The 27,656-nt window shown below is 51.5% G+C and overlaps 1 protein-coding gene across 1 annotated transcript; it reads left to right on the top strand.

The window, feature by feature from the left end:
- Positions 1–7,833: 7,833 nt before the first annotated feature.
- On the top strand, positions 7,834–27,433 carry LOC308530665 (sialic acid-binding Ig-like lectin 8; the record flags this gene model as incomplete). The annotated part of the gene is made up of 12 exons (XM_081107361.1): positions 7,834–7,890; positions 7,955–8,341; positions 9,047–9,094; positions 10,817–10,910; positions 11,245–11,312; positions 18,079–18,132; positions 18,197–18,580; positions 18,780–19,058; positions 21,244–21,697; positions 22,168–22,239; positions 22,603–22,699; positions 27,248–27,433. Exons 1-12 carry the CDS (start codon positions 7,845–7,847, stop codon positions 27,431–27,433), a joined length of 2,169 nt encoding a protein of 722 aa, XP_080963487.1. The 5' UTR covers positions 7,834–7,844.
- Positions 27,434–27,656: the final 223 nt, after the last annotated feature.

The following is a 27,656-nucleotide window of genomic DNA, read 5'->3' on the forward strand; positions in this document are numbered from 1 at the left end:
AAACCGGCTCTCTGACATCCCCTGAGGGGTCCCAGATTGCGAGAGGGCACAGGCCAGTCCGAGGGACCCCACCGGTGAAGATCGGGGCCAGGGAGGGGCCGAGGGAGGGCTCCAGGGTGTGGCCAGCCTGCCTCCCTCAGTCCCAATCTGCCGGACCCCAGCAGCAAGCTAACCTACCAGTGGGAGCGTCTGCCCCCTGGTGGTCAGTGCACGTCATAGTGAGTGGTTGAGTGGCCTTAGCATATCATTAGCCTATTACTCTTTGATTGGTTGAATGGACACTTAGCATATTAGGCTTTTATTATATAAGATTCCCCAGTAGACACATAGTCTCACTCATATGAGTGGACGGACCTGGATAAAATTAGTGAAATGACTTCCAGAGAAGCCTTATATGTCATTGGTTCTGTATTTGGGGGTCACCTGAGCTTACCATCTTCCATCACTTTGTTCTGAGTTGGAGTTCAAGCACATACCCCATGTAAGACATACCTCTGGGTTGATGGAAAGAACCCTAGCAAATATTGGAGCCTCAGTAAAGAGAGTTGAGTCCTGGACCTCAGGGAGTGTGTACTGAACCCCATTTGAATTCTACCCTCTTTCTCTCAACCCTGGACTCTTAGGTCTCAGAGAAGTTGGTTGAGAGAAACATCCACTCCACAAACACTGGTTCGGAATGGAGGGGGAAGATAAAATGGAGAGACAGCCTGTGTTAAGCACAACAATGTGAGAAGTAACCACGCGAATAGTACTGGTATGCACACACACTGCTGGGGTCCAACCCCAGCAGGTCCAGGGGTCCCCAAATGTGTGGACGGAGTCGGCGAAGAAGGAATGACACGGAGACAGCGTTCAGTTGATCAGCAGCCTAGCCAGGATCTCCAGCCAAGTTCTGGTCTCGATCTCCAGAGAGGTTCTGCTTAGGATCTCCAGCCAGGTTCTGTGTCCATGTTCTCTTGCTAGGTTCTCCAGGTTCTCCAGCCAGGTTCTGTCACCAGGTTCTAGTCAGGTTCTCTTGCCAATTTCTGTAGTCAGGTTCAGTCCAGGATCTTTTGCCATGTTCTCTCGCTAGGTTCTGTCTCTAGGTTCTGAGGCCAGTTTCTGTCCAGGATCTTTTGCCATGTTCTCTCCAGCGAAGTTCTTCTGTCCCTAGAGAACGTTCTGTGTAGGTTCTGTGCCTAGGTTCTGTCTTCTTCTGTCTCTTGCTGTCTTGTTACAACTGTATTTATACCAGTTGATTCAATCCTATCAATCTCTATTACAAAGGTTAGGGCGTTTCTTATCTCCATTCCAGGGAGTAAAGATTATGTAGCTTAAGCATGATTGTTCATAGTTAAAGTGATTAATTACCCACCTGGCACTTAGTTGAGGGGTTTTATTCCCTCCCTAACTTCAGGGGAAAATCCCTACCTGGGGAAACAACCTTTCTCAGAGACCTTGGTTAAAACACATAGTGCCAAGAAGGTGAGCAAACATATTAAGAACAGTATGCCATATATGCCAGGTCCTTTGAAACAGCAAGGATGGACTGGCTCCCGGCAACACACTACTCTGCTTTTGGTTAGGTTCGGGCTCTCTGTGGATTGGATGGTGCCCACCCACACTGGGGAAGGGCAAGCCACTCTCCTGAGTCCACAAATTTAAATGCTAATTTCATCTGGAAATACCCTCAGAGATGCACCCACAAATAATGTTTAATATGGGCATCCAGTGGCCCAGTCATGCACTGGTCTAGAAAACCAATATTCAGTATCTACACACACACACACACACACACACACACACACACACACACACACCAGAAGGGCCATGTCCTGCCTCGTCTCACCTCTGAATCAGCACCACGGATAGCGCTATCACCCGTGCCAGGATATATCCTGGGTGGAGGGAGCGTCCCCTATGGGTGTTGAACTGACTCCTGTTGGGGCAGAGGTGGGTTTGGTCACAAACAGCACATAACTTGGTAGTTGATGGAGGAGTGAGTGGCATCGAGAACACCATCCCGAGTCCAGTAGTTCCCAGGCTCACCTGCAGAATTTATGTCCCTTGTGACTTGTCCGAGAGTCCTTACCATGTCCACTTGGCCTGTTTCTCCCAAAGAACTCACCTTCCAGTTCCTAAGAGCAACAGCCCGACTACTTCCAGCCTGTGCCTCCCCCATCACAGCCACCTATCCTACGCCACCAGAATTGTCAGGTAACCTGCCTGTCTCCCAACCAGATGTTGCTTTTCTCAAAGGCAAGAGCTAAATCTCTCATATTCACCCCTTTACTGGAAACCTGAGGGCATAGTAGATGGTTGTTGAATGGCTGACTGATTGACGGAATGAATGAAATTTCCTCCTTCACCTCATGGGAAGAGTTGACAATTCTCTCCTCTCAGATTAACACAAGTGTCTTCCTGTTTCCCAGCAGACAGACATGGATGACGTGGCTCCCCGTGAGACAGGTGCCTGAGACAGGACACCCCTGTGATGTAGGCAACTCACTTGCTCTCTCCGCACCTCTGTGTCTTCTTATGCAAATTGAAGAAGTGGGGCTAGAAGACTTCTCAGATCTGATAGCCTGCGGGTTATAAGTTCCTCTTTTGCATACGATTAGATTATCTGAGGTTTCTCAGTGTCTCTCCTTCCCATTCATCTGCAAACTGGAGGAAACTGGAAACCGGGGTGGCCCAGCCCTTCTGACCACAGAGATGCTGTAACTTGCTCCTTTGGTCCTCTGGGGAGAGAGTGGGCTGGCCAGGATCAGGGGCCCAGGAGGAGGCTGCAGGCAGGATACCTGCTGAAAATGCAGGAATTGGCATTGGTGTGGGAGTGTCTACTATGCCTGCTCAAGCCCTGCAGCTTCCCTCCCCAAAGGTCACAGCTCTCACTCCACTCCAGGCTGTGGGTAATGGTTCTGCAAAAGGTATATTATGGGATGGGCAGATTCCTGAACTTGAATGGGAGGAAACAGACTGTATTGTTTTCCATGTATAAGCCTTAAGAAAAACATGTGCAAAGCCATCGTATTAAGGGCAGCATGCCAGGATGATAACCACAAAGAAAAACAAGGACACAATTAGTTTTCAAGTGAGGCCAGGGCCTCCTTTGAGGGTGTGGGGTGTGGTGATAAGGATGGGGGACCCAGGAAGAGGTCCCCCACAACATTCTATTTCTTTTTTGTAACTAGCATCCTATATAATAAAAGGGTAATATGCAAATCAACAGAACAGTGGAATGACCGGTTGCTATGATGTGCACTCACCACCAGGGGGCATATACCCAACATAGGAGCTGCCCCATGGTGGTCAGTGCACTCCCACAGGGAGAGCACCACTCAGCCATAAGCTGGGCTGACGCCTGGGGTATACAGCAGCCTGCCTCTGCGGCAGCGCTAAGGATGTCCGACTGTGGCTTAGGCCTGAGGAGCAGGCCTAAGCCATCAGTCAGACATCCCATGAGGGCTCCCAGACTCCAAAGGGCGCAGTCTTGGCTGAGGGACGCCCCCCCCCCAGGTGCACAAATGTCATGCACCTGGCCTCTAGTTTCTTTATATTAAAAATCCAATGCCGAAACCGGTTTGGCTCAGTGGATAGAGCGTCGGCCTGCGGACTGAAGGGTCCCAGGTTCGATTCTGGTCAAGGGCATGTACCTTGGTTGCGGGCACATCCCCAGTGGGAGATGTGCAGGAGGCAGCTGATCGATGTTTCTCTCTCATCGATGTTTCTAACTCTCTATCTCTCTCACTTCCTCTCTGTAAAACATCAGTAAAATATATTAAAAAAAAAAAAAGAAAAGAAAAAATCCAATGTCTCAAACATAGTGATTCCTTCTTTAATGGCACATTTCCTCCTAAATCAAGACATGGATTTTTACCATGGACACAGACAATAGGGTGGTGAAGGCCTAGGCCAGAGGGGAGGGCGGGGACAAACTGGAGGTGGTCAATGGGGGAAAATATAGGGACATATGTAATACTTCCAACAATAAAAATATATATATAAATAAAATAAAAAATGGGTTTTAGGCTGGCCGGGTAGCGGAGTTGGTTAGAGCATCATCCCAATACACCAAAGTTGTGGGTTTGATCTCCAGGCAGGGCACATACAAGAATCAACCAATGAATGCATCAATAAGTGGAACGTGCCCACCAGTGTGGCTCAGTGGTTGAGCATTGACCTATGAACTAGGAGGTCACCATTTGATCCCTGGTAAGGGCACATGCCTGGATTGCAGGTTCCATCCCCAGTGAGGGGCGAGCAGGAGGCAACTGATGGATGATTCTCTCTCATCATTGATGTTTCTATCTCTCCCTCTCCCTTCCTCTCTGAAATCAATAAAAACATATTTTAAAAAATAAGCGGAACATGCCCTAGCTGGTTTGGCTCAGTGGATAGAGCATTGGCCTGCGGACTGAAGGGTTCCAGGTTCGATTCCGGTCAAGGGCATGTACCTTGGTTGCGGGCACATCCCCAGTGGGGGGTGTGCAGGAGGCAGCTGATCGATGTTTCTCTCTCATTGATGTTTCTAATTCTCTATCCCTCGCCCTTCCTCTCTGTAAAAAATCAATAAAATATATTTAAAAAAATAACCGGAACAACAAATCGATGTCTCTCTCTCTCTCTCTCAAATCAATAAATTAAAAATAAGTCCAGCAATAGGTTATAAACCATCCTGCTGTATTGGTTTCCTAGTGGAAATGGATCTGTTTCCTTGCTGCTACCTGAAAACAGCAAGCTGAGTGATGGCGACTCATCTACCGTTTATTTGTAAGCACATTTTATCCTAACGATGTCTCAGCCTGGAAGTGATGGCAGCAGCACAAAACAGTGTGTGGTGGGCAGTGTGTTGCAATGTCGCTGAACTGATGTCCTGTTCTTCTCCTGGACATCTTCCTCTCCTAGATTCTGGTTATGCTTGTAGGGGCTCAATGGTATGCAAACAGCCAATTATTATTATTATTACCGGAGGCCTGGTGCATGAAATTCATCCAATACAGAACCCCTCAGGGTATGTTCGACTGCCAATTTAGTCAGTCGGACATCCCTCTCGCAATCCGGGACTGTTGGCTCCTAACCACTCACCTGCCTGCCTGCCTGATTGCCCCTTACCTCTCTGTCTGCCTGCCTGGTCACCCCTAACTGCCTCTGCCTGCCTGTCTGATGCCCCTAACTGTTCCCCTGCTGGCCTGATCACCCCTAACCACCCCCACCACCGTGGCTTTGTCTGGAAGAACATCGGGAAGATGTCTGGTCTATCTGGTCTAAATAGCATATTACCCTTTTATTAGTATAGACTAGAGGCTCGGTGCACAAAAATTTGCGCACTCGGGGGAAGGAGGGGTCCCTCAGACCGGCCTGTGCCCTCTCGCAGTCTGGGACCCCTCTCGAGATAACGACCTGCTCCCGGGTGGCAGAGGGCAGGCCCAATCCCTAGGTGCAGCCCCTGGTCGGGCTCAGAGCAGGGCTGATTGGGGAGTTGGGGCTCCTTCCCCTGTCATGCACAGAGCAGGGCAGATTGGGAGGTTGCGATGCCACCCTCAGTCACGCTCAGGGTAGGGCCAATTGGGGGGTTGGGGCACCGCCCCCTGTCACACTCAAGGCAGGGTCGATAGGGAGGTTGCGGCGCCACCCTCTGTCACGCACAGAGCAGGGCCCATCAGGGGGGTTGGGGCTCCATACCCTGTCATGCACAGAGCAGGGTCAATCAGGGGGTTGGGGAGCTCCCCCCTGTCATGCACAGAGCAGGGCCCATCAGGGGGGTTGGGGCTCCATACCCTGTCATGCACAGAGCAGGGTCAATCAGGGGATTGAGGAGCTCCCCCCTGTCACAGAGTAGGGCCGATAGGGGAGTTGGGGCACCGCCCCCTGTCACACTCATGGCAGGGCCGATCAGGGGGTTGGGGCGCTGCCACTGTCACACTCAGGGCAGGGCAGATGGGGAGGTTATGGCTCTACCCCATCACACACAGAGCAGGGCCCGTGGGAGGCGGGGGGGTTGGGGCCTCGCCCCCTGTCACACACAGAGCTGCAGGGCGATCAGGGGGTTTGGGTGCTGCCCCCTGTCACGCTGATCCTGGTGCCGGAAGGCCTCGCGGCTCCGCTGGGAGGCATATTACCCTTCTACTATATAGAATAGAGGCCTGGTGCATGGGTGGGGGCCGGCTGGTTTGCCCTGAAGGGTGTCCTGGATCAGGGTGGGGGTCCTCACTGGGGTGCCTGGCCAGCCTGGATGAGGGGATGATGGTTGTTTGCAGCTAGTCACACACCCTTCAGGGTGGGGGTCCCCACTGGGGTGCCTGGCCAGTCGGGGTGAGGGACTGAGGGCTGTTTGCAGCTGGTCACACACCCTTCAGGGTGGGGGTCCCCACTGGGGTGCCTGGCCAGTCTGGTTGAGGGGATGAGGGCTGTTTTCAGGCTGGGACTGAAGTTCCCAACCGCTCCTTTTTTCCTTTTATTTTTTCTTTTTTTTATTCTGGGCCAGCTTTAGCTCTGAGGCCTCGGCTGCTGAAAACAGGTTTCTGGCCTTTGTTTACTGTCTGTATTTGATACAATGTTGCTGTCCAGCTGGCTAAAGCCCCGCTGAGTAAAGCAGGTTTCTGGGGTTTTTTTTAGCTTCTATATTCGCAACATAGTTGCTTAGAGTTGCAGCTGAGAGGCCGGCAAGTCAGACGGGGAATGTTGGAGTCCTCCGTCACTGAAGCAAGCAAGCCTCCCTGTTCGCATCAGCTGCCTGGCTGCCGGCCGCCATCTTGGCTCCCAGTTAATTTGCATATCTCGGCCCTACTCTGTGAGTGACAGGGGGATTAGCCAATGGGAAGGGTAGCGGTCCTATGCCAATTACCATGTTTCTCTTTTATTAGTGTAGATTATTGTTACATTATTATTAGTTCAATCCTCACCAGAGGATTTTTTCCCATTGATTTTTAAAAAATTTATTGTTGAGAGTATTACAGATGTCCCTCTTTTTCCCCCATTGCACCCCTCCACCCGGGTCCCCTCCTACCCTAGGCCTTCACCACCCTGTTGCCTGTCTCCATAGGTAATGCATATACGCATATAAGATCTTTGGTTAATCTCTCCCACCCCCCACCTCCCTTCTCTCTGAAATCCTCATTTGTGTCCCCACTGCACAGAGACTCTGGGGCAGTGTCCAGGGCTGGCGTGTGGCCTTGTGAGTGGAAAGTGGTGCCCACCGTGTGGATGCTGAGGGAGGAAAGATCACTGGCCTCTTCAACCTACCCCCCACCCCCAAGGCTTCCCCTGTCTCCCATGTTCCCACCCCTGGCTGGCCGACCTCCACAGACATCTGCAGCCTGTGACTTTTATTTTTGCAGAAATGATCTCCAAGGGAAGGGGAAGCAGGAGGTGGTCTGAGGTTCTGCCTGGGTGTGATTTGACGCCTCTCTCACCCTCCCTGGCATCCGGGTTCCCAGGAGTGGATGTGGGCAGGGGATGGGTGATCTTCAAGGGCTGTCTGGGTTCTGACAGTATCAGAGCCCAACTTTTCTCCTCTGCTGAAGGTCACTGTTCTGCTCTCACACTCATCTTCCTGTGCCGCCTTCTGTCAATCTTGCAACATTTATTCCAGTTTCTCAGAGATGAACCCTGAGACAGGCTGCTGTGGGGCCAAGGGAGGAGGCGCGTGAGGGCCAGAGGGCGCTCAGGACGAATAAGAAGGGCAGTCACCTGGGTCTCTGTGCTGTGGGGTGTCCTCCCCGCTCTGTGCAGGGGGGGACGAGCTCAGGCGCTGAGGTTCCTCTTCGGTGGACGGGGAGGTCCTGTGCTGCTCCCCAGCTTTCCTGGTCTCTCTGCAGGCCCCTCCCACTGTCTTCCTTCTCCTTTTGCCCACAGGAGCCCAGATGCCCTCAGAGATGCTGCAGCTGCTGCTGCCCCTGCTGTGGGGAGGTGAGTGCCTGAGGGGAGGGGGCCAGCAGGGCAGGGGCTGCAGCTGACCCTCGTTTCCCTGCAGGGTCCCTGGCTCAGGAAAGAATATACTACACGCTGACAGTGAAGACGCCTGTGACAGTGCAGGAGGGCCTGTGTGTCCAGGTGGCCTGTGAGGTGTCCTACCCCCAGGATGGATGGAATGACTCTACACCAGCTCACGGCTACTGGTACCGGGAACAGGCAGGTGCACCTGACAAGGTTTTAGTGGCCACAAACAACCCATCTCATAAAGTGCAGGAGGAGACCCAGGGCCGATTCCACCTCCTCGGGGATCCCAAGACCTACAGTTGCTCCCTGGACATCAGAGACGCCCGGAGGACAGATGAGGGATTTTACTTTTTTCGGGTGGAGAGAGGAAGTATTGTGAAATATTCTTACAGACAGAACATGCTCTCCGTGCGCGTGACGGGTAAGGAACAGGCTCCAGGAGAGGCCTCGGGAGAAGTTCGGGGTGGCCCCGGGCAGGGCTGGGTTGGGGCCCCATCCTGGTAGGGGTTTGGGGTACAGCCTGTTGGGCTCAGAGGGAGGAGCTGGACCAAAGCTGAGGCTTCTCTCAGGGCCGCACCTGGGACCCTCCCTCCTGATCCCCTGTCTCCCCCTCCTCACCAGCCCTCAACCACACACCCCACATCCTCAACCCAGGGCCCCTGGAGAGCGGCCGCCCCAGGAACCTGACCTGCTCTGTGCCCTGGGCCTGTGAGCGGGGCACGTCCCCCATCTTCTCCTGGACGTCAGCTGCCCACACCTCCCTGGGCCCCAGGACCCGTCTCTCCTCCGTGCTCACCCTCACCCCACGGCCCCAGGACCACGGCACCAACCTCACCTGTCAGGTGCATTTTCCTGCCGCTGGTGTGACTGTGGAGACAACCATCCAGCTCAGCGTCACCTGTGAGTGCTGGGTGGGAGCAGCAGGTCCCTGAGGGTGTGCAGAGCAGGAGGGCCAAGCAGGTGTGCTTGGTGTTTGTCTTGGGGACCTGGCTGTGTAGGGGACCTCGAGGACACAAGCCCTGCCCCTCTTCATTTCTGTGGTCTCTGAGGGTGGAAGCACAATGTCTAAACAATCCTCACACCATCTCAGCTCAGTGATGAGCAAACTCCTCTCTTCCTGTCCCAGGTGTCCCGCAGAACCAAACACCACGTGGTTGCCTAGGAGACGGCACAGGTAAGAAAGAGCCCCTCATGGGCTCTAGGGAGCAAGGCCTCTTCTAGATCTGGACAGGGCTGGTCCCTGCCTCATCCTGGACTCACCCCGTGACCAGACACCCCCTGTGGATGGGCCCAGTGGTCCCCCTTCTTCTTCAGCCCCATGGCCACTGTCAGCAGCTGTCCCCATTGGCCCCTCACTCACCAAGGACTTTTCTGCGCCCCTGTCAGCTGCACCAGGAGAACTAGGCACCCTCCACATGGCTGAGCTGCCTCTCAAGGCCCCTGATCCTCCATGTCCTGATGAGTCCTCCAGGCTCACGTTTCCATTTACCCCTGAGAGTTTAATTTACGTATTTTTGAACAAGCAATATAGTCACATGGCCAATAATGAAGAACCACTGAAGCTGGCTCAGGCCAGGTATCTCAGCTGCTCATAACATCGTCCCAGTGGACCAAGGTTGTGGGTTTGATCTCAGGTCAGAGCACACATTATTAACCAACGAATGCATAAATAAGTGCAACAGCACTTCGATGTCTCCCTCTCTCTTTCTCCCTTCCTATCTCTCTCTCTCTCTTAAAATCAATCACTAAAAAAGTCCCAAAAAAATGACATTTCCTTTAGAATAAAGTCACTAAAGTCTGCCCTCAGATGCCTGGTCGCTCACACAACCGCCTTACCCCACCCCTCAGGTAGTGAGCAGTGTCCATAACTGCTCTGAGCCTTGGTTTGTTCACCTGAAGGATCCAACAGGTGCTTTGCCATTAGTAGGACAGACATTCCCATCCCTCTTCATGTCTGGGGTAATGTGTATGGCATGGATGGACTCTGGCTGTGTTCACATCTTCTTCTAATGGAGAACCATTATTCAGCCAACATCATTCTTAAGTTGTTGTCTGAATAATAGGTGCTTGTATGGATGTATGGATAGTCCAGTTCTTCTATTGATCAGTTGATGGACATTTGGGTGTTTCCACTTTCTGGCGGTTATCATACTGCTGTGAATATTGTGCACGTTTTTTGCCCAAACATGTTTTCTGTTTTTGAGGTCATGTACCTGGGAGTGGAATTGCTGAGTCAAATGGTACTTTCTATATATAAATTTCCGAAGAAATTCTGGACTGTATTCCACAGTGGCAGCATCAGTTTTCATACCCACCAGCAAATTATAAGGCTTCCAATTTCTCCACACAATTACCAACATTGCTATTTCCCTTAAAAAAATTATAGGCTACTAGTGGGCGTGAAAAGCTACTTCAACGTGGCTTTGATTTGCATTTCTGTGATAATTATGACAGTGGTAATTTTATTGCGGAATTATTGTTCATTTGTAGGTCACCTTTAAAGAACCTTTTATGTCAAGTCTTCTGCCCGTTGTTTGATAGGGTTCTTTGACTTTTTGCTGTTGGGTTGTCAGAGTTCTGTATATGGGCAGGATACTAAACCTTGTCCGATCTATAACTAGCAAATATTTGTTCCCATTGAATGGGTTGGCTTTTCACTTTCCCCATAGTGTCCACTGATGAACAAATGTTTCATTATGATGAACTGCAAATTAAGCATTTTATTTTCTGTCCTACTGCTGGGGATCAGGGCGGGGTCTGGGGTGGGTGCCCAGATGGTCCCGCATCCAGTGATGCAGGAACATCTGGGGAATGACTTCCACGGTCCTACTGGGAGCCACAGGAACCGGGATTGTGGACCAGCAGGTGACTCCATCCTGGTCCCTCTTTCCTGCAGGATTATCAGGGCCTGGGACAGAGTTGATGTTGGTGGCCATCGTGGAAGCAGCTGTCAAGACCCTGGTCCTCCTCCCCTGCCTCCTAGTCCTCATGTGAGTTCAGATTGGAGGATGGGAGGCCTGGGGTGGGCAGGGGGCATGAGGCTGAGTGCTGGACCAAAGACCTGGGTCCTGACGGGTCAGGGGCAGGGCTGGCAGGAGGTGAAAGGGTGCTGGGTAAGGACTCCATACAGACAGTCCTCATGAATGCCATGCCAGTCCAGTGCCAGGGTGGGAGGTACCTGCAGTGGTCAGGAGAGTGTGGAGCTAGAACTTCTCTCTCTCACTTCACTCTCCTTTCCACCACTTGGCAGGCAACAGGGGGTTGGGTCTGCTGCCCACTGGACCTGATGCGGTCAAAGTGAAAGACACTGGTCTCTTCCCTCAGAGGCAGGTACCACAAGAGCAAAGCACTGAAGCAAAAAGGGGGCATGAAGGATGCAGACACAGGCTCAGGTTAATCGCTCAGGTGAGTGATGGAAGTGTCTCACCACCCAGCATCCCACTGGCACCTCCCCCAGGTCGACCCCTCTGATTGCTGAAATTGAGCTGTCACCTTCTTCAAACCCACTTCTCTGCTGGTTTCCCCATCACAGTGATGACATGGTGGCAACGCTTGTCTAAGGCTAGGTCTGGGGTGTAGGTCTACATTTTGCCTCCCTTCCCTTCTCCCTAGTCCTCTAAGACTTGTCCATCCTTCTTCCTAATCACAGCCTCTGGTGATGGCCATCTCTGCCCCATCATGCTGGGATTGTTCCTGTGGCCTCATCTCTTCCCTGGGTCCTCGAGCCCACCAGCTACCTGTCTCCAGATTGTGTTTCCAGAGACATATGGTCCACTTCCTGCACAGTGTAAACAATGATGCTTCCCCTCCATGGCCAGAGATGAGGAGTAACCACCACAGGCTGGACATGAGGGCTCAGCGTGGTCTGTCTCCTGCTGGACTCTCCACTAGATTCTACTATCTCCCTGCATCTCACATCATCTCCACATCTGGCTGGGCCACGGCCTTTGTGGCTCTGAGACTTTGCATGTGCAGTTCCTTCTGCTGAAATTCCCTTCCCTCCCCATCCCTACATCTCCAACGGATGATCAGTTATAAGCTACTTCATTGCACGTGTGTGATTCTTGTAGATTTTTGAAAAAAGTAATATATAGTCCTTATTTTAATGACTCTTTAGCAAGTATACCTGTACACCTACATGGTTGTGGGTAATGGGGATGCAACTATGAACCAAGCCTCAAAAATCTCTCTCTGATCAACTGAAGGACTTATATGAATGCATATAAGCATAACCAATGGACATAAGACACTGGGGGGTAGGGGAGACCAGGGGATTGTCAAGGGTGGGGGGAAAAAGGAGACATATGTAATACCCTTTGTAAGACTTTAAGCAATAAAAAAAAGAAAGAAACTGGGACTTTCAAATACATATATTTTCCCCTTTAGTTTCAAACAGAAATAAATTCTGAGAAGTTTGTCATAAAAAAAAATCTCTATCACCCAGAAGCTGTCATTTTGGAGACAAGAGGATAGAATTAATCTATACTAATAAAAGGGTAATATGCTAATTAGACCGGACATCCTTCTGGACAAAGCCATGTTGGCGGGGCCAAGGCAGAAGCAGTTAGGGGGATCAGGCCGGCAGGCAGGTTAGCAGTTAGAGTCTAGCTGCTTTGGATTGCGAGACGGATGTCCCCAAGTTGTCCCAGAGTAGAGAGGGTACAGGCTGGACTGAGGGACATACCCCCTCCCATGCACAACTTTCGTGCACCGGGCCTCTAGTAATCAATAAATGAAAATATTAGAGTCTATACAATGGTCATATGTGTGTGGAGGATGCATGCAAAGAAAGGATCAGGTGACATGTGAAGGGACAATGTCTGATATCTGAGAGTATAAACTGTGATGTCTGAGCCTAGAGTTGATGCTGGTGACAGAGCACACTGTCTGTTGCCCTAAAGGAGATTAGATGGGAAGATGAGAAGCAGTGCCCCAGCTCTGAGGCAGAAGCAGCCTGGTGTGTGATGAAGACAAGACTCAGGCATGACGGTCCAGGGACGCCTGGAAGGGGAGACCCCTGGAGGGAGGTGCAGACCCCATAGGAAAGCTTCCCTAGGTGCAGCCTAGGGAAAGCTTGCAGCAAATGCAGGAAGCTGGAAGCCATTGATCTCATCAGAGATATGGTTGAAGGTTCTTTGTAACAGGATGCCCATGGCCGCTCTGTTCAGAATAGATCACAGCAGCCAAATAGTGATGGGGGAGAGCACAGAAGGCAGGAGGGCACGGTGGTTGAACCAGGGAGGTGAGGTGGAGAGTGAGGTTTAATTTCTGGATATAGTTCAAAGTTCAAGTTGACTGAATTTCCCTAGGGATGTGGGGATTGAGGGTGTCAAGGGCAAGGATGGTGCCCAAGTGTTTCCCCTGAGCATCAGAAGGGATGGTTGTGTTTGATGGACACAGAGAATAATTTTGAGGCTGATGTTCATTCTGAGAAGCCACTTCATATCCAACTGGGGCCGTCAGTGAGAGAGCTGGTGTGGAGGTCTGGAGATCAGGAGAAGGATCCAGATGGGAACATGTCAGTGTGAGATGAGGACAACAGGTGAGGGAAGAAAAATACTGTTGGCACACAGAGAAGAGAAGACACAAGGAAACACATTGTCATTGGAGATCCTGACATAGGGGTTTCAATGGTTGGAGGAAAGGGTATGAAGATGTGGTTGGAGCAACTTCAGAAATGAATTGGAGGAGGGGATGTGGGAATAATGGGTCCAGACAACCCTTTGAGGAATTTGGCTGCAAAGAGGAACAGAGGAATGGGTCTGGCGAAGGAGGTGTTTTATCAATTCCTTGTCTGCGTTCTCCCAGAGGTGCTCCATGAATTCCCGCGTGTATTGGTTTCCTGTGGCCATTGTGACAAATTACCACACACAGTGTATCTTTAAAAAATGGAAATTTAGTCTCTTAGTTCTTTGGACCAGAAATACATGTAAGGAGTAAAAATATCTTCTCCCTCTGCCCTTCTAAGTGTTTGACTGAGACTTCAGAAACAAAGAAAGATTGGGTGCCACATCTTGGGGTAACTTGTCCTACACCCCATCATGTGTAATGGGTTCTATTATGTAGAAATCCAATTTGGTTGGGATGAACTCGGTCCAGAGGCTCATGGAGAGAACCCATCCCTAGCTTCTCCCAGGTGCTGGGGTGCCGGTTGTCCTTGGTTTGTGGCTGCATCACGGAGACCTATCTCCTGGTCACATGGCCTTGTCCTGCTCCATGTGTAGAAAGTCACCTGCTACTTCTATCTTGGGGACACTTGTGACTGGATTCAGGGACCTACCTTAATAGTCTAGGATCCTCTTCACCTGAATATTCTTACCTTAATCAAATCAGCAATGTCCCCTTTTCCCTTGTATGGTAACAGTTTGGGGAACCAGGGATTAAGACCTGGGTGTCTCTGGGTGGCCACCATTCAGCCCTCTGCACTGTCCATGTGACCTTTTGCAATCCTTGAATGTCCCCATCATCCTCCAGACGTTGTTTTCTCTGCTCTTACATGTCCTGATACATTAGTGGGTCACCTCATGAGTGATACATATTTTAAGGAACAGAAGCTTGCTGTTTTGTAAAAGTTACTGCTAAGAGAGCTAAAGGCCCAACTAGTGTTGGCCAGTGGTTGAGTGTCCACCCAGGAACCAAGCGGTCTCTGGTTTGATTCCCATCCAGGACACATGCCAGGTTTGTGGGCTCCATCCCCATTAGGGGGCACGCAGGAGGCAGCCCAGGGATGAATTTCTCCCCCATCAATATTTGTATATCTCTATCCTGCTCCCTTCCACTCTGTCTGAAAATCAATACACAAATCAATACATGTGATACATCACATAAACAAATTGAAAGACAAAAATCACATGATCTTATCAGTAGATGCAGAGAAAGTATTTAACAAAATCCAACATCCATCCTATGTAATGAAAGACAAAAAGGGTAATTAACCATACCTCTGCTATGCTTCCCATTGGCTAATCAGCGAGATATGCAAATTAATTGCCAACAAAGATGGCGGCCGGCAGCCACGCAGCTGAAGTGAGCAGGAGGTTTGCTTGCTCCAGTGATGGAGGAAGCCAAGGTTCCCCGCCTGCTGTGGCCCAGCTCTGAGCCCGAAAGCAACTAAGTTTCAATTATAGAAGCTAAACAAACCCAACCCCAGATACCTGCTTTCAGCCGGCCACGGCCTCAGAGCTTAGAGCGCCAGTGACGGCAACAGAGTTTCAATTATAGAAGGTAAATAAATGCCAGAATTAAAAAAAAAAGAAAAAATGGAGAGTCTGGGAGCCTCAGTCACCTGCCAGCCTGAAAACGGCCCTTAGCCCCTCACCCAGACTGGCCAGGCATGCAAGTGGGACCCCTACCCTGATCCAGGACATCCTTTAGGGCAAACCAGCTGGCCCCCACCCGTGCACCAGGCCTCTATTCTATATAATAAAAGAGTAATATGCAAACTGACCCTAACAGCAGAAAGACTGGGAATGACTGGTCACTATGACACACACTGACAACCAGGGGGCAGACACTCAATGCAGGAGCTGCCCTCTGGTGGTCAGTGCACTTGCACATGGGGGAGCTCTGCTCAGCCACAAGCCAGGCTGATGGCTGCCAGTACAGCAGTGGTGGTGGTGGGAGCCTCTCCTGCCTCATCAGCAGCGCTAAGGATGTCCAACTGCAGCTTAGGTCTGCTCCCCGCTGGCAAGTGGACATCCCCCGAGGGCTGCAGGGCTGCCAGAGGGATGTCTGACTGCCAGCTTAGGCCCAGTCCCCTGGGGAGCAGGCCTAAGCCAGCAGGTGGTCATCCCCCGAGGGGTCCCAGACTGCGAGAGGGCACAGGCAGGACTTTGGGGACCCCCTCCCAAGTGCAGAAATTTTTGTGTACCGGGCCTCTAGTTCTTAATAAAAACTCTCAGTAAAGTGGGAATAGAGTGAACATATCTCAACATGTTAAAGGCCATATAGGACAAACCTACAGTCAACATCATTCTCACAGGGCAAAAACTAAAACCATTTCCCCTAAGAACAGGAACAAGACAGGGATGTCCACTTTCACCACTCCTGTTCGACATAGTACAGGAAGTGCTAGTCATACTGACCAGATAAGAAGAAGAAATGAAAATCATTTAAATTGGAAAAGAAGAAGTAAAACTGTCATTATTTGCAGATGACATGATATTGTACATAGAAAACCCTAAAGATGCCATCAAAAAACTACTGGACTTAACAAATGAATTTGGCAATGTAGCAGGATACAAATTTAAGACGCATAAACCTATGGCTTTTTTATACACCAATAATGAACTCACAAAAAGAGAAACTAAAAAAAATCCCATTTACCATTGCAACAAAAAAAATAATATATCTAGGAATAAACTTAACTTAGGAGGTAGAAGACCTACACTCGGAAAACTACAGAACATTGGAAAAAGAGATAGATAGAGGAAGACATAAACAAGTGGAAGAATATACCGTGTTCATGGATTGGTAGAATCAACATCATTAAAATGTCCATACTACCCAAACCAATCTATAGATTCAATGCAATCCCCATTAAGATACCAACAGCATATTTCACAGACTTTGAACAAACTCTCCAAAAATTTATCTGGAATAACAATAGACCCCAAAAAGCTAAGGAGCACTGAGCAGAGATGATCGGTAAGGAGCAGCAAGCAGGCAGGCGGTAAGGAGTGAGGGGTCCCGGACTGTGAGAGGGATGTCTGCCTGCTGGCTTAGATAGGGAGTGGGCCTAAGCCAGCAGACAGACATCCCCTGAGGAATCCCGGACTGTGAGAGGGTGCAGACCGGGCTGAGGGACCCCACTGCAGTGCGCGAATTTTGTGCGCTGGGCCTCTAGTATGCATGTAAGATCCTTGGTTAATCTCTTCCCAGCCCCCACCTCCATTCCCTCTGAAATTGTTACCATCCCCGAGGGTGGAGGACCCTTAGGGTAGTGTTCCTCGCTCCCTGTGTCCTGCTGGGAGCAGAGCCTACCCAGGCAAAGCCCCAGAGGCTGGACAGCCCACCATGCTCTGGAGCAAGGAGGAGCCTGTCCCATGATATAATGGTGATGAAGAAAGCCTTCCTGGCTCCCAGACAGCCGAGAGGAAGCCCATGGAGTTTATTCCTTTTGAAATCTGCTCATTCCTCTGCACTTTCTTCCCCACCACACCCCACTGTGCAGAGAATCCCAGCCTCGGTTTCCCAGGTGTCTCGCCTGCGGGTCTCCCCTTGAGGCCCTCGGTGTGTGTGAACACACAGAACCCTCCCCTCCAACCCGGGGGTGAGTGACACCCCACCCCACCTGGGGTCTCACATCGCAGTTCCGTCCTAGGGAGCTCCAGGTCCCAGAACACTTGTTGTGTCCCCACTGAACAGAGACTCTGGGGCAGGGTCCAGGGTTGGCGCGTGGCCTTGTGAGTGGAGAGTGGTGTCCACCGCATGGCTGCTGAGGGAGGAAAAATCACTGGCCTCTTTATCCCCCCACCGCCACCCCACCGCAGGCCTCCCCATGTCTCCCATGTTCCCACCCCTGGCTGGCTGACCTCCACAGACATCTGCAGCCTGTCACTCGGACGTCTGGCCCACTTTTACTTTTGCAGAAAATGGTGTCCAAGGGGAAGGGCATGCCGGGGAAGCAGGAGGTGGGCTGAGGGCCTGCCTGGGTGTGATTTGATGCCTCTCTCACCCTCCCTGTCCTCCGGGTTCCCAGGAGTGGACATGGGCAGAGGATGGGTGATCTTCAAGGGCTGTCTGGGTCCTGAGGGTATCAGAGCCCAACCTTTCTCCTCTGATGAAGTTTACTGTTGTGCTCTCACGCTCATCTTCCTGTGCTGCTTTCTGTCAATCTTGCAACATTTATTCTAGTTTCTCATAGAGGAACCCTGAGAAACAGAGTTCCTCAGTGGGAACTTGTTACCCTGACCCCAGGCAGGCTGCTGTGGGGCCAAGGTGGGCTGCAAGAGGGCCAGAGGGCGCTCAGGGTGGATAATGAGGATGGTCACCCAGGTCTCTGGGCAGTGGGGGTGTCCTCCCCGCTCTGTGCAGAGGGGGATGAGCTCAGGCGCTGAGGTTCCTCTTCTGTGGACGGGGAGGTCCTGTGCTGCTCCCCAGCTTTCCTGGTCACTCTGCAGGCCCCGCCCACTGTCTTGCTTCTCTTTTCACCCACAGGAGCCCAGATGCCCTCAGAGATGCTGCGGCTGCTGCTGCCCCTGCTGTGGGCAGGTGAGTGCCTGAGGGGAGGGGGCCAGCAGGGCAGGGGCTGCAGCTGACCCTAGTTTCCCTGCAGGGTCCCTGGCTCAGGATAGAAGATTCACGCTGACAGTGAAGACGCCTGTGACAGTGCAGGAGGGCCTGTGTGTCCAGGTGGCTTGCAAGGTGTCCTACGCCAAGGATGGATGGAATGACTCTACACCAGCTCACGGCTACTGGTACCGGGAACAGGCAGGTGCACCTGACAAGGTTTTAGTGGCCACAAACAACCCATCTCATAAAGTGCAGGAGGAGACCCAGGGCCGATTCCACCTCCTTGGGGATCCCAAGACCTACAGCTGCTCCCTGGACATCAGAGATGCCAAGAGGACAGATGAGGGATTTTACTTTTTTCGGGTGGAGAGAGGAAGTTCTGCTATATATTCTTACTCACAGAACAAGCTCACAGTGCAAGTGACGGGTAAGGAATGGCTCCAGGAGAGGCCTTGGGAGAAGTTCAGGGTGCCCCCGTTCAGGGCTGGGATGGGACCCCAACCTGGGAGGGGCTCGGGGTACAGCCTGTTGGGCTCAGAGGGAGGAGCTGGAACAAGCCTGAGGCTTCTCTCAGGGCCGCACCTGGGACCCTCCCTCCTGATCCCCTGTCTCCCCCTCCTCACCAGCCCTCAGCCACACACCCCACATCCTCAACCCGGGGCCCCTGGAGGGCGGCCGCCCCAGGAAACTGACCTGCTCTGTGCCCTGGGCCTGTGAGCGGGGCACGCCCCCCATCTTCTCCTGGACGTCAGCTGCCCACAGCTCCCTGGGCCCCAGGACCCGTCTCTCCTCCGTGCTCACCCTCACCCCACGGCCCCAGGACCACGGCACCAACCTCACCTGTCAGGTGCATTTTCCTGCCGCTGGTGTGACCGTGGAGACAACCATCCAGCTCAGCGTCACCTGTGAGTGCTGGGTCGGAACAGCAGGTCCCTGAGGGTGTGCAGAGCAGGAGGGCCAGGCTGGTGTGGTCGGTGCTTTGTCCTGGTGGCCTGGCTGTGTAGGGGACCTAGAGCACAAAGCCCTGTCCCTCTTGTATTTCTGTTGTCTCTGGGGGTGGGCGGGTGCCACCTTCACCTGTCAGGTGACCTTGCCTGGCGCCAGGGTGACCACGATGAGGACTGTGCACCTCAACATGTCCTGTGAGAACTGGACCAGGATGTGGGGTTCCCGATGGGGTTCTGGAGGGTAGCAGAGATGGGGGATGGGGACCTCAGACATTGGGTGCTAAGTCCTAAACCTGGTTTGGGAGGGGATCAGGGGGATGCCTGCTCCCACCCTGTCCCCATTTAAGCAGCTCCTGGGGACCCAGAGCCAATGTCTGCCCAGCCCTCACCACTGAGTTTGGTCCACCTTCTCTTTCTGTCCCAGACTCTCCACAGAACTTGAACATAACTGTCTTCCAAGGAAATGGCTCAGGTAGGAGGGAGCCCATTATGGGCTGTAGGGAGGAGGGCCTCTCCCAGGTCAGGGCAGGACAGGGCCGGTCCTTGCCTCACCCTGGACTCACCTTGTGACCAGACACCCCCAGTGACCCCTCTTCTTCCTCAGTCCCCGTGGCTGGTCTCCAAGCCCCCTGCCACCTGCACCAGGAGAACGAGGCACCCTCCACATGGCTGAGCTGCCACTCGAGGCCCCTGGTCCTCCATCTCTTGACGAGTCCTCCAGGCTCAAGTTTTCATTTTCCTCCAATAGTTTAATTTGTGTATTTTCCAACAGGCAATATAGTCACACTAGAGGCCTGGTGCATGAAATTTGTGCACAGGGTAGGGTCCCTAGGCCTCCCCACCTCCCCGCCTCCTCTTCCCCACTCCCTCTGCACCAGCCCATCTCCGCCCCTGTCACCTGCCATGTTCTGTGCCACCCCCTGGTGGTCAGCGCACATCATAGCAAGCGATCAAACTCCTGCTCTCCCAGTAGAACTCCTGAGGGAACAATTTGCATATTAGATATATATATATATATATATATATATATATATATATATATATATATATATATATACATATAGACTAGAGGAGGCCCGGTGCACAAAAATTCATGCACTGCGGGGGAGGGGGGTCCCTCAGCCTGACCTGCCCCCTCTCACAGTCTAGGAGCCCTCAGGGGATGTCCTCCTAATGGCTTAGGCCTGCTTCCCGGGAGGCAACTGGGCTGATCAGGGGAAGGCAATGCCCCCATCACACCGCTGCTGCTGCCACTGCCGGCCCATGGTGGCTGTGAGGCCTGAGCCCTGGGCCTCGCAGCCACTGTGGCTTTGTCCAGATGGACGTCTGGATGGACATCTGGAAGATGTCCGCCCTAATTAGCATATCACCCTTTTATTAGTATAGATGGGCAAAACTGGAAAGGCACTGAAGTCTGTCCTCAGGTGCCTGCTCACCTCCCTGGAAGTGAGCAGTGTCCACACGCTGGTGTGAGCCTTGGGTTTGTTTACTTGAAGGATCTCACAGGTCCTTCGCCATCCGTAGGACAGATGTCCCCATCCTCTCCGTGCCTGTGCAGTATTCCACAGCATGGCTGGATTCTGGTTGTGTGCACATCTTTTTTAAAAAAATATATTTTATTGATTTCAGAGAGGAAGGGAGAGGGAGAGAGATAGAAACATCAATGATGAGAGAGAATCATTGATTGGCTGCCTCCTGCACGCCCCCTCGACTGGGAACTGAGCCCCAACCCGGGCATGTGCCCTTGGCCCGAATTGAACCTGGGACCCTTCCGTCCATAGGCCGACGCTCTACCCACTGATCCAAACCAGCTAGGGCTGCGTGCACATCTTCTAGTAACGGAGACCCAGGGCGTTCATCTTACCCTGCTAACCTCAACACTGCAACGAGTAATCTGCCTCCACTTTCACAACCCTGTGTGTGTGGGGTCAGTTCCTAAAAGCAACACATAGCTACCAGTACTTCACACGTTCTTTGCAAGTTTGAGGGAAGTGGTCAGGTTGTTCTGCACGGAAGGCAGACAAGCCTGCGGTCCCCCCAGCCGGAGGCCGTGTGTCCGTTCCTCTCCTCCGCTCTCCTCCTGCATCCTTCCGCTTCCTCTCCACCTCGCAGTCACTCTGACCCTCTGTCTCTTCTTCTCCAGCACCCACAGTCCTGGAGAACGGCTCGTCTCTTCCGGTCCTGGAGGGCCAGTCCCTGCGCCTGGTCTGTGTGGTCAACAGTAACCCCCCTGCCAAGCTGAGCTGGGCCAAGGGGAACCAGAACCTGAGCACCTCCAGGCCTGGGGTCCTGGAGCTGCCTCCAGTGCAGATTGGGGATGAAGGCGAGCTCACGTGCCGGGCCCACAACTCTCGGGGCTCTCTGCACTCCTCCCTGAACCTCTCTGTACAGAGTGAGTGCCCCAGTGGATCGGGGGCTGGGGGTGGGGGACCCTACAGGAAACCAGCACCTGCTCCATCTTCAAAATCCACCCTGCAACCCCTGACCTTCAGAGAGGAGGTCAGCTCTGCTCTGGGCTCAGCTGTGAAAGCCCGAAATTTCCCTGGGATTGAAAGTGCCCCTGCTCTCTTCCTGCCTGGCCAGCGCTGTGGGGTGGGGTGGGGCGGGGCCAGGAGGGAGAAGCCAGGGGCAGGAGGTGGGTCTTGGGAGAGGGCCTGGGGCTTGGACAGGGGTGTCCCTGGACGTATGGTCCTTGCTTTTCGGGGCCCGGAGGAGGGTCAGGCAAGCGAGGCACTCCTCTTGGGCACCACATCGAAAGAAACCTCAGCAACGAAGAGGAAGGTGACCATAGTGCAGTGTTTCTTGTCAAAAAACACTGAATGCAAAGTGAACCCCACAATGAACAAAATCTCCACCCCCCCGCCCCCCTACAGACAGGCTGCCACCCAGCTCTGGGCGCCTCACTCGCCTCACCCTGATCTCCACCCCCTGCCCTGTTCCTGTACTTTGCACCCTGCAAAGGGGCCAGAAAACACACGTCTGGGGTCCCTGCAGACCGTGGGCGGAGGAAAGACTGAGTTCTCAGCGGGGAATCCCCCCTTCACCCCATAATCCCATCTGTCTGCAGGGAGAGCGGGGCCATCATCATCATCATCGTGCTCATCATCGGGAATGATGCTGGGGGCAGTCGGGGGAGCAGGTGCGACCACCCTGCTCTTCCTGGCCTTCTGTGCCGTCTTTATCATGTGAGCACTGACCTGGGGAGGGAGGGAGGGAGAGCCCTGGGCTGGGAGGGCAGGAGGTCAGGGAACCCCTGAACCCAGAGCTGGAGGGACTCAGCGGGGGAAGGGGGTGCCGACCCTGAAACCCGGGCAGGAAGAGGGTCCCTGGTACCTTGGGTGGGTGCCTCAAACCTCTGGCTCCAGGAGCAGGGAGCTGCATTCTCAACCTTGGGCCCACCTCAGTCACCCCTCCAGCCCCTTAAGAGAAAACAGAAAAGGGCTGGTCTGCCCACCGCACCCTGGACGGGGGCCACTGAAGGGAATCTGGTCTCTCCTCGCAGAGTGAGGTCCTACAGGAGGAAAGCGGCAGGGGCGGCAGCGGGCACGGGGGACACGGGCACGGAGGGTGCAAACGCCACCCAGAGGCCAACCCCTCAGGTGAGTGACCTGGGCATCTTGCGATCCGGCAGCCCCATGGACACCTCCCCCAGGAAGGCCCCCTGGGTTGCCCTGCTCAGCATGGCCACGTTGCTCTCCTCAACTCCTCCTCCCTCTAGACTCCCCATCTTGCTCACAGCACAAGAGCCTCCTCCTCTTTTATTTAAGCCAAGAATGGAGGACTTGCCTTCTCCCTGTCCTCTCTTTCTTCTCCTGCTGCCCCCAAATCCATCATGTCTCTTCTATTTTCCCTCCTAAGAACAGCCAGCATGGGTCCCCCTCTCTCTCCATCTTTGTTTGCTTTGTTAATCCTCACCTGAGGATATTTTTCTCATTGATCTTTAGAGAGAGTGGAAGGGAAGGGGAGAGACACAGAGAAGAGAAACATCAATGTGAGAGAGACACATCTATCGGTGGCCTCCCGCACCTGCAACCAAGACACGTGCCCTTGACCAGAATCGCACTTGCTAGGTTGAGAACCACTGCCCTACACAGAGGGATAGTCCGAGGGCCTACGGGCATCTGCTTGCCCTCACTGCCTGGATCCGAGGCCGGCAAACGTTTTCTATAAAAGGGCCAGAGAGCAAATCTTTGTGGCTTTGCGGGCCATACAGTCTCTGTGGCAGCCACTCGGCACCGCCATACACCATCTAGAAATGAATGAGTATGGCTGTGTTCCAATAAAACTTTATTTACAAAAACCGGCAGCGGGTGGGATTTGACCCAAGGACTGTAGTTTGGCGACCCCTGGCCGAGAGAATAAAGCCCAAACTTCTCAGTCTGCAGCTCTGCCGATTCTGGCCTCCCCATGCCCACCTCTCCAGAATGGCCATGGTTAGGGTTAGGGTTAGGGCTAAGGTTAGGGTTGGGGTTAGGGTTGTGGTTAGGATTAGGATTAGGGTGAGGTGAGTGAGGCATTCACCTAGAACAGTGGTCGGCAAACTGCGGCTCACGAGCCACATGCGGCTCTTTGGCCCCTTGAGTGTGGCTCTTCCACAAAATACCACGTGCGGGCACGCTCGTACAGTGCGATTGAAACTTCGTGGCCCGTGCGCAGAAGTCGGTATTTTGCGGAAGAGCCACACTCAAGGGGCCAAAGAGCCGCATGTGGCTCACGAGCCCCAGTTTACCAACCACTGACCTAGAAGCAAAGCTTAAGAGGAGGCCAAAATCTCAGGAAACAAGACAAATTATGTTTAAAAAAAATGTTTTATTGATTTTTTTAGGGAGAGAGGAAGGGAGGAGGATAGAGAGATAGAAACATCAATGATGAGAGAGAATCATTGATCGGCTGCCTCCTGCACGCCCCACACTGGCGATCGGAGTCCGCAACCCGGGCACGTGCCCTGGCATAAGAACTGAACCGTGACCTCCTGGTTCATAGGTCGACGCTCAACCACTGAGCCACCTCCGGCCAGGAGGAAGTCAATTTTTAAAACATTCTTTCTGTGTTTGCTTGCAGTGAAGCTAAGAAAACAAAATTATAATGAGTTTTGGTTGGGTAACTTAAAGTTTCATGTTTTCAGTAATATTTTAGTTACTTTCAAGATCTGGAAGAAACTGGCCATTAAAAAAACATATGTACAGAGGCACACACACTCTTCCTTCTGCCTCAGTCTCCCGTCGGCTCAGAGCACACTCTTACTAATCTTGGGTTTATTTAAATGCTTTGGTACTTTGGTCTCCATGGATTTATTGCATTCATTTTGGTTTAAACATTAAAATATCATTTCTCTCTATTATGAGGCTTTTTGGCACTGCGTTTTTAATTGGCATTAACTTGCCCTAACTGGTTTGGCTCAGTGGATAGAGCGTCGGCCTGTGGACTGAAAGGTCCCAGGTTCGATTCCGGTCAAGGGCATGTACCTTGGTTGCGGGCACATCCCCAGTAGGGGGTGTGCAGGAGGCAGCTGATCGATGTTTCTCTCTCATCGATGTTTCTAACTCTCTGTCCCTCTCCTTTCCTCTCTGTAAAATATCAGTAAAATATATTTCAAAAAATAATTGGCATTAACTTTAATCCCAGCTTTATTCTCCTGCCCTATTTCCTGCCAATTACTCCCCCCCGCCCCCCCCCCCGCCATCTTTTTATGCTACAAATGCTCACTCCATCCACACTGGACTTTCCATTGTTAGCAACCAGAGCAAGGTCATTGCTGCCTCTGGGTGTTTGCATGGGCTGTTCCTCCCCTCTCAAATGCTCTTCCCTCCTATTCCCACCTCTTCATTCCTGTTCAGCCTTTCCGCTCCAGTGTAAGCGTCACAATTACCATTCGCTTGTCACATTCAGCGAGTGACTGGAAACCTCGGAAGGGTTTGGAGCAGCAGAGTAAAAAAACATCCTTTCTTTCCTTAACCCGTTTGGGAAATTTTATTGAGCACCAACCAAAAGTCAAGGTGCTAGGGGGCCATATATGAAAAAAATTATTAGCCCTGGCTGGTTTGGCTCAGTGGATAGAGCATCAGCCTGCAGACTGAAGGGTCCCAGTTTTAATTCTGGTCTAGGGCTCATGCCTGGGTTGTGGGCTTGATCCCCAGTAGGGGGCGTGCAGGAGGCAGCCAATCAATGATTCTCTCTCATCATTGATGTTTCTATCTCTTTCTCCCTCTCCCTTCCTCTCTGAAATATATATGTGTGTATATATATATATATATATATATATATATATATATATATATTTTAAAAAGAGCCCTAACTGGTTTGGCTCAGTGGATAGAGCGTTGGCCTAAGGACTGAAAGGTCCCAGGTTTGATTCCGGTCAAGGGCATGTACCTTGGTTGCGGACACATCCCCAGTAGGAGGTGTGCAGGAGGCAGCTGATCGATGTTTCTCTCCCATTGATGTTTCTAACTCTCTATCCCTCTCCCTTCCTCCCTGTGAAAAATCAATAAAATATATTTAAAAAGAAGAAAAGAAAAAAATTATTTTTTAAATCTTGGGATAGGCAGAAGGATATACCCAAACCAACTAACCAACCAAACAAACAAATAAGTGAATAGAATGTACAAAATAGACACGTATTTTGGGAGAAACACAGGGTATGGGGGCTAGGGAGTGCTGGGGAAATAGCTTATGAAGGTTTTATTATTATTATTATTATTATTATTATCATTATTATTATTTGTCGTGGTAAAAAACGTAACATAAACATACCCCCTTAATCATTTCTAAGAGTCCAGTTGTGCAACATATTTCTAGAATTCTTTCCTCTTGCAAAACAGGAACTTGTAACCCTTAAACAATAACTACCACTTCCCCGACTAGGTCAGCCCCTGGCGATCACCATACATTCTGTTTCTATGGGTTTCACTTCTCTGGGCACCTCACTGCATCGAGTTTGTGTCTTTTCTGTGACTGCCTCATTTCACTCAGCATCATGCCCTCAGGCTCACCCATGGTGTTGCCTGTGGCAGAATTTCCTGCCTTTTAAAGTCTCAATAATATCCCGTTGCATCTGTATTCCACATCTTCTTTTCCTCCTCATCTGTTGATGAGTACTTGGGTTGTTTCCAGCTCTTTGCTCTTGTGAATAATGCTGCAATGAGCACTAGAGTGCAAATATCTCTTTTTAAAAAAAAATATATTTTATTGATTTTTTACAGAGAGGAAGGGAGAGGGATAGAAAGTTAGAAACATCAATGAGAGAGAAACATCGATCAGCTGCCTCCTGAACACCCCCTACCGGGGATGAGCCCGCAACCAGGGTACATGCCCTTGGCCGCAATCGAACCAGGGACCCTTCAGTCCGCAGGCTGACGCTCTATCCACTGAGTCAGGGCTGCAAATATCTCTTGGAGATCTTATTTTCAATTCTTTTGGGTGCTCATCAGTGGGATTGTTGGGTCATATGGTAGTTGTGTGTTTTTTTAACGTCCACACTATTTTTCAAAGCGGCTACACCATTTCACATTTCCACCTGCATTCCAGAAGGGTCCAATTCCTCCATATCCTTGCCAATACTTGCTATTTTTTTTCGTTTTGCTTCATGTTTTGTTTTGTTTTGTTTTTTTTTCCCTTCAAATTGGGCCTTTATTAGACACATGTAAGCGTTACATTACCTAAGGATAAAAGAGGTAAGCATGGCTAATTCGTCTTGATTTGCTCCGTTTTTGGTGGTGGCCATACTGATGGAAGTGACGTGACTTCTCATTGTTGTTTTGATTTGCATTTCTCTGATGATTAGGAATGGTGACCATCTTTCCACAGTTTTCTAGCCAGTTGAATATCTTCTTTGGAAAAAATGCTTAATTCAAATTCTTGGTCCATTTTTGAATAGTTTAAATTTTTCAATATGTTTTTATTTATTTTTTTTAGAGAGAGGTGAAGGGAGGGAGGGAGAGAGCGAGGGATACACCAACCTGAGAGAGAAACATCAATTAATTGGCTGCCTCCTGTATATGCCCTGACTGGGGGGTCAAACCCACAACCTGGTTATATGCCCTGACCGGGAATCGAACCGGCAACCTTTTGGTGCATGGGACGACGCCCAACCCACTGAGCCACACCAGCTGGGCGACTCAGACTTCCTTTTCTTTCCCTCCACACAGGGTTCCCTGAATGAATCCCAGCCAGACAGCCGCCTAGAGCACCTTCCCCCACCTCTGGCTGTCCCCTCCTCAGGGAAGAAAGAAGAGATTCAATACGCAACCCTCAAATTTCATAAGATAAAGCCTGGGAGCCCTCAGGAACAGGAGGGCGGCACTGAAAACGAGTACTCGGAGATCTTGATGTGAAAGCGGGGACTGCGGAGAATTAAAAGCCCTCTGGGTGGTCCTAGCCAGTTTGGCCCAGCAGATAGAGCGTCAGCCTGCGGACTGAAGGGTCCCAGGTTGGATTCCAGTCAAGGGCCCATGGAGGCAGCCGATCCATGATTCTCTCTCATCATTGATGTTTCTCTCTCTCTCTCTCCCTCTCCCTCTCTTTTCATCTCTGAAATCAATAAAGTAAAATAAAAAC

This window comes from Myotis nattereri (genome assembly GCF_964212035.1).
Source record: "Myotis nattereri genome assembly, chromosome: 15".
NCBI lineage: Eukaryota > Metazoa > Chordata > Mammalia > Chiroptera > Vespertilionidae > Myotis > Myotis nattereri.